The following is a 13,912-nucleotide window of genomic DNA, read 5'->3' as shown; positions in this document are numbered from 1 at the left end:
TCCCAAACGTGCTCCATCCGCCATACTGCGCACTCCCCATCGTGCACCATCCGGCATGCTGCGCACTCCCAAACGTGCTCCATCCGTCATGCTGCGCACTCCCAAACGTGCTTAATCCGTCATGCTGCGCACTCCCAAACGTGCTCCATCCGCCATGCTGCGCACTCCCAAACGTGCTCCATCCGCCATGCTGCGCACCCCCCATCATGCTCCATCCGCTTGGGAGTGCGCAGCATGCCGGATGGTGCACGATGGGGAGTGCGCAGTATGGCGGATGGAGCACGTTTGGGAGTGCGCAGTATGGCGGATGGAGCACGTTTGGGAGTGCGCAGCATGGCGGATGGAGCACGTTTGGGAGTGCGCAGCATGGCGGATGGACCACATTTGGGAGTGCGCAGCATGGCGGATGGACCACGTTTGGGAGTGCGCAGCATGGCGGATGGAGCACGTTTGGGAGTGCGCAGCATGGCGGATGGAGCACGTTTGGGAGTGCGCAGCATGGCGGATGGAGCATGATGGGGGGTGCGCAGCATGGCGGATGGAGCACGTTTGGGAGTGCGCAGCATGGCGGATGGAGCACTTTTGGGAGTGTGCAGCATGGCGGATAGAGCACGATGGGGAGTGCGCAGCATGGCGGATGGAGCACGTTTGGGAGTGCGCAGCATGGGGGATGCAGCACGATGGGGAGTGCGCAGTATGGCGGATGGAGCACGTTTGCTCAGCCTCTCTCCTTCCAGCCTCCCTCAGCATCAGCCTCCCCCTCCCAGCCTTCCCCAAGATCAGCCTCTCTGCTCCCAGCCTCCTCCCGCACGCCGTGCTCCTCTGCCGACACTCACCCACACCCGATCGCATCCACTCACCCACACCCGATCGCATCCACTCACCCACACAACCGATCGCATCCACTCACACACACCCGATCGCATACACTCACACACACCCGATCGCATACACTCACACACACCCGATCGCATACACTCACACACACCCGATCGCATACACTCACACACACCCGATCGCATACACTCACACACACCCGATCGCATACACTCACACACACAGACACTGACGAAATCGCACATACGCGCTGATACTCACAACATCCGGGGATATCACATGCTTCTGGCCATGTGATCCCCCGGCAGGTCCTGGAAGCTCACAACAGCACAGTATCGCTGCCGAGAAGCAAGCGATATCCCAGGATGTTGTGAGTATGTGGATGCGATGTGATGTGTGAGGTGTGTGTGAGTGTGATCTGATTTGTGTGTATGTGTGTGTGTGTGTGTGCTGTTATGTTATGTATGTTCCGCAGCTGCAGGACCTTGATATGTGGATGCGATGTGATGTGTGTGTGAGAGTGAGTGTGAGCCGGTGTACACTGGTAACTATGATACACATCGGGTAACTAAGGGACCTTAGTTACCCGATGTGTATAATAATTACCAGCTTTCACGGCCTCCGTTAAGATGCCAGCATCGCAAGGTTATGTGTGGCGCTGCTGGGATCCTGACGGAGCCGGTGTAGAAGCAAGCGATATCCCAGCATGTTGTGATGTGTGAGGTGTGTGTGATCCGATGTGTGTGTGTACTCACCTGGGAATCGGGGCTCCGTGTCAGTTGGGCTAGAGCGAGCGTGCATTGCGTGAGGGGGGCGGGGCCTGCAGAGAGCCGGGGCGAGAGGCCAATCCGTGTGGGGGGGCGGGGCCATGGCGAACCCAGCGGCCAATCAGCTTTGTGTCACCGTAAGGACATGTCACGGTGACACAATTTTGGAGCATGACAGACAGACAGACAGAATAAGGCAATTATATATATAGATATACATATTGGTGCTCACTTCAGTTATCCTTTTTAGCTTCTTTAGCAGTGACTTTTTGTGACTTACCCTCCTTATGGAGTGTGTCAATGACTGCCTTCTGGACATCTGTCAAGTCAGTAGTCTTCCAAATGATTGTGTAGCCTACTGAACTAAGGGACCATTTTAAATGCTTAGGAAGCCTTTGCAGGTGTTTTGTGTGATAATTATTCTAATTTTCAGAGATAATGACTTTTGGGTTTCTAATTATCAGAGATAATGACTATTGGGTTTTCATTGGCTGTAAGCCATTATCATCAACATTAACAGAAAAAAACACTTGAAATAGATCACTCTGTGTGTAATGACTCTATATAATATATGTGTTTCATTTTTTATATTGAATGACTGAAATAAATTAACTTTTTGATGATATTCTAATTTATTAAGATGCACATGTATGTGACCACGAAACTGAACCTTATATCTGATCTGTTGTTGGATGGAGCTAGCTTAGGAGCATAGGGCCAGGTGTGTAATACAGCCAGGGCCACCACCAGGAATTTCAGGGCCCCATACAGGCAACATTTTCGGGCCCCCTTGAAACTCAACCCAGGCTCCACTCCAGCCCGACCGCCGCTTAGCTCCGCCTCCACACCTCAAACGTTCTACAGTCCCAATGTCCACTCTGGAAGAACTCCACTTCTGTACTCCACTCCCTCCACCAAAGCAGTCTGAGTAGTCGTCATGTGAGCAATCATTCATATGCAACTTTCATATTTAGAGTCATGTGATGACAAGCTGCTCTTCCTAATTCCTTAAACATGTATGTAACTAGCATACTTATGGCTTTGTTACCTCCCACTCTCACAGCCGGCACCAGAGAATCCTGACAGTGTGCAGTGTGTGCACACCTCCTTGCTTCCCATACTATGTCCGCACCCATCCCCCTCTTCATACTGTGTCTGCACCCATCCTCCTCACTCCTCATGCTGTGCCAGCACTAATCCCCATCACTCCTTATACTGTGTCCAAACCAATCTCCCTCATACTGTGTTTGCACCCATCCCTTCTCTCATCATACTGTGGTCGCACCTATCCCCCTCTCATGCTGTGTCTGCACCTATCCCTCTCTCACTCCTCATACTGTGTCCACACTCATCCCCTCACTCCTCATGCTGTGTCCACACCTATCCGCCCCTCACTGATCATACTATCTGCACCCATCCTATCTCACTTCCCATAATGTGTCCATACCCATCCCCCTCACTCTTCAGTGTGTCTGCACCCATCCCCCCTCTCTCCCATTAGTGTGTCCGCATCCATTCTCCCCACTTCCCATACTATGTCTGCACACATCCCCTCTCTACTCATAATTTGTCTGCACCCATCCCCCCTCTGTCCCAATGCTATGTCTGCACCCATCACCCTACTCATACTGTGTCCGCACCCATCATTCCCTCCTCATAGTGTGTCCGCACCCATCCCCCCTCACTTCTCATACTTTGTCTGCATCCATCACCAGTCTCCCAATGCAATGTCCACATCCATCCCCCTCCTCATACTGTGTCCGGACCCACTTTTAATACTGTATCTGCACCCATCCTACCCTCATGCTCCCTGTACTGTCTTTAAATTTAAGCCATGGCTCCCCATACTCCCCCTCCATTAAGTCCACATACTGTCTGTGCACTTAACACCCCCTTGCTCCCCATTCTGGGTTCCACGTACACACCCCATCCCCTGTCCGCTAATTACTATCAATCTTCAGTGTCTTCAGCTCCATTGGAGCACTTTCCACAGCTCTGTGTGTGCCTTTGCTTTTGGAGTGATGTCAGCAGCGTGATCAGCTGACTGGATCACACTGCTGACATCCCCTGGTCAGGGCTTGTACTGGCGGGCTGTCTAATAGATGCTAATATGGCTGATCCATGGCGGCCAGCGCTGCAGATTCTGTGAGCTGTGGTCAGCTTGACAGCGGCTCAGAGAACTTTCGACTCTCATGCAGCCACTGGAGAGTCACCATGGACCCCCACATCAAGCACCCCACTACCCTGGGGCCCGGTGAGTACAATAATGAAAGATGAGGGGCCTGGGCTGTCAGGGTGTCCAGGCCTCCTTGTGTGCATCTGCTCACTGGATGCACCCTCTGACGCGCATTCAGTTGAAGAAAGGCAGGGACTGTGATTCGGGGCCCTCCCTCTGCACCACAGACCCAGTCTCCAGTCCAGCACATGGCTAATTTGCATGCTGCACCTATCACATGCAAATTAGCCATGTATAGTAGCCGAAGCGACACTGCCAGGCCCATTTGCTGTGGCTGTGGGGATGGTGAAGAGGAGAGCCTGGCCGACCCGGCACTTAATAAAACTAAGTAATTACCCTGGGCCCGGCCGGGCCCTCTTCTTCACCGGGCCCCCTACACTAGTCACGGTTGTAATGCCCTCATGGCAGCCCTGTATACAGCCATCATTCACCAGTAACTGGTCTGCTCCAATCTCTGCAGTTTAGCATCTTAGATACCAAAGTGAGTGAAATCATCTAAGTAGTAAGTGAGTGCTGAGGGCACAACCTTTGACATTCTACTAACCTCTGGTTTAAGACCTGGTGTCTGCCAACTTTGTGCTCCCATGAAGTCCTGCACAGGCAGAGCTTCAGAGGAATTGCAATATTTACAAAACATTGCAATACAGAAGTTAATATATGTACAAATGTCAACTTGATAGCCAGCTCAGAGAGTAGCCAAGTCCTACTAAGATGTGGGTGGGGCAGAAAACTCCACTGTGCAGCCCAATGGTGCCCCTTGCCGGTTGTGCCCAGGGCAAATGCCATTCCTGCTATTTCTAGATATACATCTTATAAAATCAGTAAAACTACAACTTTTCACACAAAAAAAACATTATCTTAAAATTATTGTATCACCACATTTATATAAGCTAAGATTGTAAAACTCTATATCAATAAGGTGTAAATATAATCATTCTGACCTACGGAATAAAGTTTCAGGTCTTTATTTGCCATACAGTGAATGCTGTAAAAATAAAACCCAAGAATAAATTGCACAATTGCAATTTTTTTTAAATTTCATTCTAGAACAAATTAAATTTTTTCAATACATTAGATGGTAAATGAAACAGTACATTAAATAGTGTCATTCAAAACAACCTAATCAACAAAAAACAAGCCCCATATGGCTGTAATAACAAACATAAAAAGTTAAGGCTCTTGGAAGGCACGAGAAAATATGGATACAAATGAAAGAAGTATTAACTCTTACAATCAAAGTCTGGACAGATTCTATTCTTATGTTTTGTCTAAATCATAAGAGAAAACAGGATTCTCTGCAATGGTTTGTGACTTTTTTTGATCAGAACAAGCAAGGAGAGGAAAATGTGCTATACATATCCGTAAGAGTTCACAATGAAGTGGATTTTCAAGTATCGGATAACTGTAATATTTGGTATACTTGCAGCAAGCATGACTTTGAAAAATGTGTGAACAAAGAGAAGACTTTTTTAAGTGATGGAAAAGCAAGCAGAAAATATAATAATATATGAGAACAATGGCAAACTCAGATTGAGTAATAGTATGTTTCTTAACGTTTTTATGATTCCAGCATCTTAGAAATAGTTTGTGAGTTTGATATTCTGTTATGATTAAACTTTTTATGGGCCATAGATCCCTCGATGATGCAAAGAAGCTCCATTAGCCAATAGGCCCGGATAACCTTTTTACGGAATATAAAATGTTGTTGATTATGATCTTTAAGACCATGTGCACACGTTGAGTATTTGGTAAGTTGTTTACATCAGTATTTGAAACCCAAAACCAGGAGTGGAACAGTCAGAGGAAAAGTATAATAGCAATACAGCACCACTTCTTTATTTTATACCCATTCCTGGTTTTGGCTACAAATACTGAGGTACAAAACTGACCAAATATTTAATGTGTGCACGCGGTCTAAAGGCTACTTTACACACTGCGATATCGGTCCTGATATCGCTAGTGTGGGTACCCGCCCCCATCTGTTGCGCGACACCGGCAAATCGCTGTCCGTGCCGCACAACATCGCCCAGACCTGTCACACATACTTACCTGCCCGGCGACGTCGCTGTGACCGGCGAACCGCCTCCTTTCTAAGGGGCGGTCCGTGCGGCGTCACAGCGACGTCACGAAGCGGCCGCCCAATAGCAGCGGAGGGGCGGAGATGAGCGGGACGTAACATCCCGCCCACCTCCTTCCTTCCGCATAGCGGCCGGGAGGCAGGTAAGGAGAGGTTCCTCGTTCCTGAGGCGTCACACATACCGATGTGTGCTGCCGCAGGAGCGACGAACTACATCATTACTGCTGCAGTAACGATAATCGAGAATGGACCCCCATGCCACCGATGAGAGATTTTGCACGTTTTTGCAACGATGCAAAATCGCTCATCGGTGTCACACTTAGCAACATCGCTAATGCGGCCGGATGTGCGTCACAAATTCCGTGACCCCAACGACTCCGCATTAGCGATGTCGCAGCGTGTAAAGCCCCCTTTAGGCTAAGTTCCCACAATGAGCTTTTGGTGAGTTTTTAATGTTGCAGAATTTCTTCACATATTATGTAAATGTAGTTGCTTTTTTGATGCTGCGTTTTTTTCCCTCTTTTTGGTTTGTCATATTTTAAACAAAGCCGCTTTATTTTTGATACTTCCTAGAATTTGACTTTGGCAAAACTTTCTTGATATACTTCTGTGCAGATTACATGAGTTTTGATGTGTTTCTACAGCGGAACCATGCTAAAAACACATATGCCTTTTTACCTGCGGATTTTCTACATCTGCACATAAAACTCAGCGCACCCGCAAGAAAGAATGATGTGCTCCAGATTGGAAATACGCACCGCAGGTCAGTTCATGCTGAGCAAACAAAGCACAGTGGACATGATATTTCTAAAAAAATCCATCCACTTGCTGGAAGTGTAAGACGCTGCATTGTTGACGCAGTAAAAATACGCAGTATCAAAAAGTCACTAAAAACTCACAGCACACAGCCTGATGCAGAGGTGTTTAGTAAGAATAAAAGAATGCAACTCAGCACAGTCTGAGCAGGCTGCCCCGACACAGCGGTGGACACCGCAGTCTCCTTAGCAGCATCTATGATACTAATCCACAAGTGAACTCCAGCATGCACATTGATGAAGGTCCGAGGTATTAGGACCGAAACATCTGTGCTCTTTTCACTTTGTAAGGATTTCAAAATTAAAAAAATCACAGCACTTGTTCAGCAATCTGAGTGCCAAGTCTCTCTTTCATACTATACCAAGGGATTGGATCCTACTTGGGTACCACAACAAAAGTGCCGTGGTTATTCTCCATAAACTGCAAAATATAGACTGACCCCTAATATGAATCCAGCGAGACTGTCCTCAATTTAGGTAGCGGTTCTACTGTCTTGTTGGAAGTAGTGACTATGTCCCAACTTCAGTTTTATCTCTCTTCTCAGGACACAGATACTACTCAGTATAACAGTGGAGCAGGGGACCATCAGATCCCTTTTCCACCATTCACTGTATACAAAGACTGAAGATCCTGCCTGGACCCTGTGTTACTTTCTCACCATTGTGAAAATAGCGTAATGCAAATGTTTTTCTGTTTGTTGTTGTCACGTGACATTTTCATATGACATAATAGTCCTGGCAGGATATTCCATCTCTGCATAGGACACATACAAAGTGAGTGTGTTGTGGTAACATCATATTATATGTAAAGGGGCACTGTAAAGGCCATGAAAGGGGTACCATACCATGTGAGAACTCTAACTTCACTAGGATCAATATTACTGTGTGAGAGCATATAGGCAAAGATGAGTTTGGGGTACTGACTTAGTGTAAAATAAAAATTGCCACACTGAAGTAAGTGTCACTCTTTCTCATCTTGTAGGTTGGTGGTATATATATATGCAAATGATGTCCAATTTGTGAGACCCTCGTTTACTCTGTGCATCATGTTTCCTGCTCAGACTATAAAACACATATGGTTGAAGTTGGCCTAAGGCCTCATTCAGACATTCATATATCACACTCTGAAATATCAATTTAAGGATTGCCTGCCCACAATGCAAGTCAATTTCTAAATTTGTGGATGTAACTGGCCCAAGTTTTACAATGGCTATATGAATGTAGCAAAAAAGAGTAGTAGATACACTTGTCTTCTGACCCACATTAAACGGTAACAATGAGAGTAACCCTCTAATGGCCAGTGATAACCCTTTAATACTTAGTTAACTGTTATTGGTCTCAATATGTCTTCTATAATTTCTTTGCACAGATTGTGGCTCACAACGCTCTCTCAGAGTGGAATGTGGCTCTCAAGGTAAAATAGGTTACGGACCACTGCATTAACATCTTGGAATGTTTGACTAGTTCAAGGTTTTACATCTTCTCCTGACAACCAGGTCCTGAACTCGAAAATTCCTTTTCACTTTCGGATACAATTTTTCCATTGCCTCAGTCTCTCTAGTTTTGACATCATTAAAACCTTTTCCCTCAACCCAATGGTGAGATGCTTTGAATTACACTTAGTGACCTATGTGGTGAAGTACATAATCCTGTAAAGTAATAAAAGAGCATACAGTATACAAGTTTAGAACCTTTGGGACTTGACAAAAGTGTCCAAAAATGTCCATAAAAGCCCTTTTGTGTTCAGATTCATAACAGTTACAATCAATAGAAATTTTACTTTCATCATAGTATATTTTATATTGTTCATTTATTAACATTTGTCAAAGAACGAGAACTTTTGAAAGATATAACTGGCATCCTATGGACTTTTGTTTTGCCTTCTAGATGAATGGGAATCGAGCCAATACGTCTCCAACCAAGATGAATACATGGGACAAAAGCAGCAATTCAGCCAACAGAATTGACTTGTCTGCCGTCTGATTATAAGAGAGTTTTACCGCCAACAAAGAAATCACTGGAGGCATTCGTGTACATAAGTTTGTCTTTCCTTAATTCGACTCAAGGTGTCTTCTCTTTAAGAATACTAAGAAGTTTCCACCATGTTTTACTACAGGGATTGTTTTGTTTTTTAGCCTGAAGAAACCAATTTGTCTTCAAGCGTATAACTACAAAGACACAACTCCAAATAAAATGTTGTTCACTGTTGGCAGCAAGTGCCAAAATGCCTTAGAGATCATCTTCTGCTAAATATCTACAAAGCATCAAGGATGAAAGTAATGTTGTATTGTGCAATAGACTGCATTGCTAAACTGATCACTACAGGATTATTGTGTGACAATGAAATACGGTCTGATGAATCCATTGCACATATAGAAATTATTTTCTTGACTGTTATGAATGAAATGTACTGTTTTGTTTCGCTGGACACTGCTGATATTCTCTTTTATCAGACTTATTTATAAAACACATATTGGTGGATAGGTAAGACAATGATCTATATTGTTACATAAATTGATATATCCATTGTGTAATTAATTGCTGTGAATAAAATTGCACCTTGTTAGTCAACATTTACACCTCTATTGAAGACATCTTACTAAAAAACAAGACCTACCTGCTGTTCTCCAATGATTCCTCTTCACAAAAAAAATAAGGCTAAGATACTCTTAGGGATGGCAATTTCTGCTGACTTGCTTTGTATTAGAGAAAATAATATGTTGTAAAATGCACTCAAATAGTCAAAGTTTATGTACGACTTACTGTACATTCTGTTGAACTTTTGGTATAGTTTCAAATTTTTACATTTCCTCATTTTATTGCAGTAATAAACTGTATAACTTGCTATCTCACACTAGAGATTTCAAGAATTGAGTAGTATGATAACAATTTTTGCAGTAAATTTGAAGAGCTCTAAAGGAGCAGTAATAATTTAAAACTGTTGTTCAGTTTAGGAAACCCCACTGTCAAATATTCTATTAGGGAATTCTGAGAAAATATACTAGAGTAAGGAGACTACAAAGTTAATGGAGCATATTTATCAATGCTGTCTAATTCCTAGGTAATGCAAACTTAAGCCTCCCCCACACAGCAAACTAATATTGGCTGGACCAGCCAATGTCAAAGGGTTAGGCCGATACTTTAATGTGTATGGGGAAACGTGCCAAGCAATTGTCTGGAAAATGTCGATCACTCATTGATTTCGTATAGCTGCTGGCTTTGTTCTCTCTGAGATAAGCCACCAGCAGAGACTTCTGATGTTTGCTTTCTTGTAAACATCACAGGAACATATATGGCCAAATGAGCATTCCACTGCATGGGAAAAGTGGCCAAAAGATTGGCCAAAACATTGTTTGGCCAGCAAGGATCTGCTTTGTATGGAGGTCTTTAGACCAGTCATTGTTAAAGGGAATCTGTCAAGTGATTTTGTAGTACAATACTACTGTTATCTTTAAATAGGGCTTAAGGATACTTTTCAGGATCAGTAAGATTTATTGGTCTACCTTACTCTATTATCTTGCTTTAAGCTCTGTAGAATTCAGTGTCTCCTGCATTCTAGTGAAGTGTATGGAAATATAATTTACATATTCACTGCTCCCCCCACCAACCTTTCAGTTTATTCTCTATCAGTGCTAAGAGGTGAGATGGAGTATAGGTGGCTTTACACACTGCAACATTGCAAACGACATCGCTGTAACGTCACCGGTTTTGTGACGTAATAGCGACCTCCCCAGCGACATTGCAGTGTGTGAAACACATCAGCGACCTGGCCCCTGCTGTGAGGTTGCTGATCACTACACATCTCTCAGGACCATTCTTTGGTCCTTTGTTTCCCGCTGTGCAGCATGATCGCTAGAAAGTCTCAGTGTGTAAAGGGGCCTTTACAGCGACTTAGTTAGCGACTTCCCTTTCAAAAAGCTGCTTTACAACGTCCCCAATGACTAGCTAGGTCGTTCTGCAGGTCTGGGTCGCTGTTGCATCATTGGCCAGGTCTGCCTGTTTGACAGCTCACCAGCGACTCACCAGAGACTTTGTAGCGATCCCGGCCAGGTTGGGATCGCTGGTGGGATCGCTAGAAAGTCTCAGTGTGTAAAGGGGCCTTATAAGTGGGCGCAGATTCAGTTCATATTTACTTTCACTGATGTCAGCACTGAGAGGTGGGAGGAGGGAGCAGTGAATATGCAGTTTGTATTTATGTATGCTTCACTAGTTACTAAGTCAAACTGAATTTGAGCTTACAACAAGGTAACAGGATAATGTAGAGCAATAAATCTTACTGATCCTGAAAGCTTTCCTTAAGCCTTATTTAAAGATAACATTAGTTTTGTACAAGAAAATCACCTGACAGATTCCCTTTATGTGCACCAGATTTATCAGTGGTTCATCTTTTGATAAATCTTGCAAATTTTTAATCTAGCTAGTCTAAAGGCCCAGTCACACTAAACAACTTACCATGATCCCAACAACGATACAACCTGATAGGGATCGCTGATAAGTTGCTTGGAGGTCGCTGGTGAGATGTGACACTAAGGGTACCATCACACTTTAGCGACGCAGCAGCGATCCCACCAGCGATCTGACCTGGTCAGGATCGCTGCTGCATCGCTACATGGTCGCTGGTGAGCTGTCAAACAGGAAGATCTCACCAGCGACCAGTGACCAGCCCCCAGCCAGCAGCGACGTGCAAGCGACGCTGCGCTTGCACGGAGCCGGCGTCTGGAAGCTGCGGACACTGGTAACTAAGGTAAACATCAGGTATGGTTACCCGATGTTTACCTTAGTTACCAGCGCACACCGCTTAGCTTAGCGTGTAAAAAACACAAAAAACCTGAGCTGAAACAATGTTCAGTAAACATGCAACATTAAGCATGTGAATTGCAGCCTTAAGACTAGAAAAAAACCAAAGAGAAAATTGCATGAAAAATACCCTGACTATAAATAAATAAATTGCAAGTGCTTAATAACAGGGTACTTAGTGTATACATTTTTGCAAAAAGGTAAAAAGCTGTCTCACCTCGTCAAGGTGTACCCATCTGAGACAGTCCCTAACCTACTGAAGTTAAAAACATTATCAATACCTGACTTGTGTCATGTCAAACTCCAATATGAATGGTGGCAAGTGGTCAGCTGTGTCCCAGATTAAATACACAGTGAAGTGAGACGCAATTAGTTGTTCAGTCTCAGTATTAGGAGGGCTGCGCCCCCAACTTGCAAAAAAGCAAGATAACATACAAAAAACACAAAAAACCTGAGCTGAAACAATGTTCAGTAAACATGCAACATTAAGCATGTGAATTGCAGCCTTAAGACTAGAAAAAAACCAAAGAGAAAATTGCATGAAAAATACCCTGACTATAAATAAATAAATTGCAAGTGCTTAATAACAGGGTACTTAGTGTATACATTTTTGCAAAAAGGTAAAAAGCTGTCTCACCTCGTCAAGGTGTACCCATCTGAGACAGTCCCTAACCTACTGAAGTTAAAAACATTATCAATACCTGACTTGTGTCATGTCAAACTCCAATATGAATGGTGGCAAGTGGTCAGCTGTGTCCCAGATTAAATACACAGTGAAGTGAGACGCAATTAGTTGTTCAGTCTCAGTATTAGGAGGGCTGCGCCCCCAACTTGCAAAAAAGCAAGATAACATACAAAAAACACAAAAAACCTGAGCTGAAACAATGTTCAGTAAACATGCAACATTAAGCATGTGAATTGCAGCCTTAAGACTAGAAAAAAACCAAAGAGAAAATTGCATGAAAAATACCCTGACTATAAATAAATAAATTGCAAGTGCTTAATAACAGGGTACTTGACACAAGTCAGGTATTGATAATGTTTTTAACTTCAGTAGGTTAGGGACTGTCTCAGATGGGTACACCTTGACGAGGTGAGACAGCTTTTTACCTTTTTGCAAAAATGTATACACTAAGTACCCTGTTATTAAGCACTTGCAATTTATTTATTTATAGTCAGGGTATTTTTCATGCAATTTTCTCTTTGGTTTTTTTCTAGTCTTAAGGCTGCAATTCACATGCTTAATGTTGCATGTTTACTGAACATTGTTTCAGCTCAGGTTTTTTGTGTTTTTTGTATGTTATCTTGCTTTTTTGCAAGTTGGGGGCGCAGCCCTCCTAATACTGAGACTGAACAACTAATTGCGTCTCACTTCACTGTGTATTTAATCTGGGACACAGCTGACCACTTGCCACCATTCATATTGGAGTTTGACATGACACAAGTCAGGTATTGATAATGTTTTTAACTTCAGTAGGTTAGGGACTGTCTCAGATGGGTACACCTTGACGAGGTGAGACAGCTTTTTACCTTTTTGCAAAAATGTATACACTAAGTACCCTGTTATTAAGCACTTGCAATTTATTTATTTATAGTCAGGGTATTTTTCATGCAATTTTCTCTTTGGTTTTTTTCTAGTCTTAAGGCTGCAATTCACATGCTTAATGTTGCATGTTTACTGAACATTGTTTCAGCTCAGGTTTTTTGTGTTTTTTGTATGTTATCTTGCTTTTTTGCAAGTTGGGGGCGCAGCCCTCCTAATACTGAGACTGAACAACTAATTGCGTCTCACTTCACTGTGTATTTAATCTGGGACACAGCTGACCACTTGCCACCATTCATATTGGAGTTTGACATGACACAAGTCAGGTATTGATAATGTTTTTAACTTCAGTAGGTTAGGGACTGTCTCAGATGGGTACACCTTGACGAGGTGAGACAGCTTTTTACCTTTTTGCAAAAATGTATACACTAAGTACCCTGTTATTAAGCACTTGCAATTTATTTATTTATAGTCAGGGTATTTTTCATGCAATTTTCTCTTTGGTTTTTTTTTTTAGCTTAGCGTGTGCAGGGAGCAGGAGCCGGCACTGGCAGCGTGAGAGCTGCGGAGGCTGGTAACGAAGGTAAATATCGGGTAACCACCTTGGTTACCCGATGTTTACCTTGGTTACAGCTTACCGCAGGCTGTCAGATGCCGGCTCCTGGTCCCTGCACATTCAGGATTGTTGCTCTCTCGCTGTCACATACAGCGATGTGTGCTTATCAGCGGGAGAGCAACAATAAAAAAATGAACCAGGGCTGTGTGTAACGAGCAGCAATCTCACAGCAGGGGCCAGATCGCTGCTCAGTGTCACACACAGCGAGATCACTAATGAGGTCA

General features: G+C 43.9%; 1 protein-coding gene across 2 annotated transcripts in view; it reads left to right on the top strand.

Moving 5' to 3' along the window:
- The window catches only part of ADGRD1 (adhesion G protein-coupled receptor D1), a 1,069,475-nt gene extending 1,059,989 nt beyond the window's left edge, over positions 1 to 9,486 (top strand). For both annotated transcript variants that reach the window (XM_075341810.1, XM_075341809.1), the window contains one exon: positions 8,620 to 9,486. In XM_075341810.1, the coding sequence (XP_075197925.1) occupies positions 8,620 to 8,715 (96 nt within the window). In that variant the 3' untranslated portion in view covers positions 8,716 to 9,486. The remainder of the gene's footprint in view (positions 1 to 8,619) is intronic.
- Positions 9,487 to 13,912: the final 4,426 nt, after the last annotated feature.

The sequence above is a fragment of the Anomaloglossus baeobatrachus genome, chromosome 1 (genome assembly GCF_048569485.1).
Source record: "Anomaloglossus baeobatrachus isolate aAnoBae1 chromosome 1, aAnoBae1.hap1, whole genome shotgun sequence".
NCBI classification, from domain to species: Eukaryota; Metazoa; Chordata; class Amphibia; order Anura; family Aromobatidae; genus Anomaloglossus; species Anomaloglossus baeobatrachus.
Note: the sequence above shows the minus strand (reverse complement) of the source record. Positions and strands in the feature narration are given on the sequence as shown.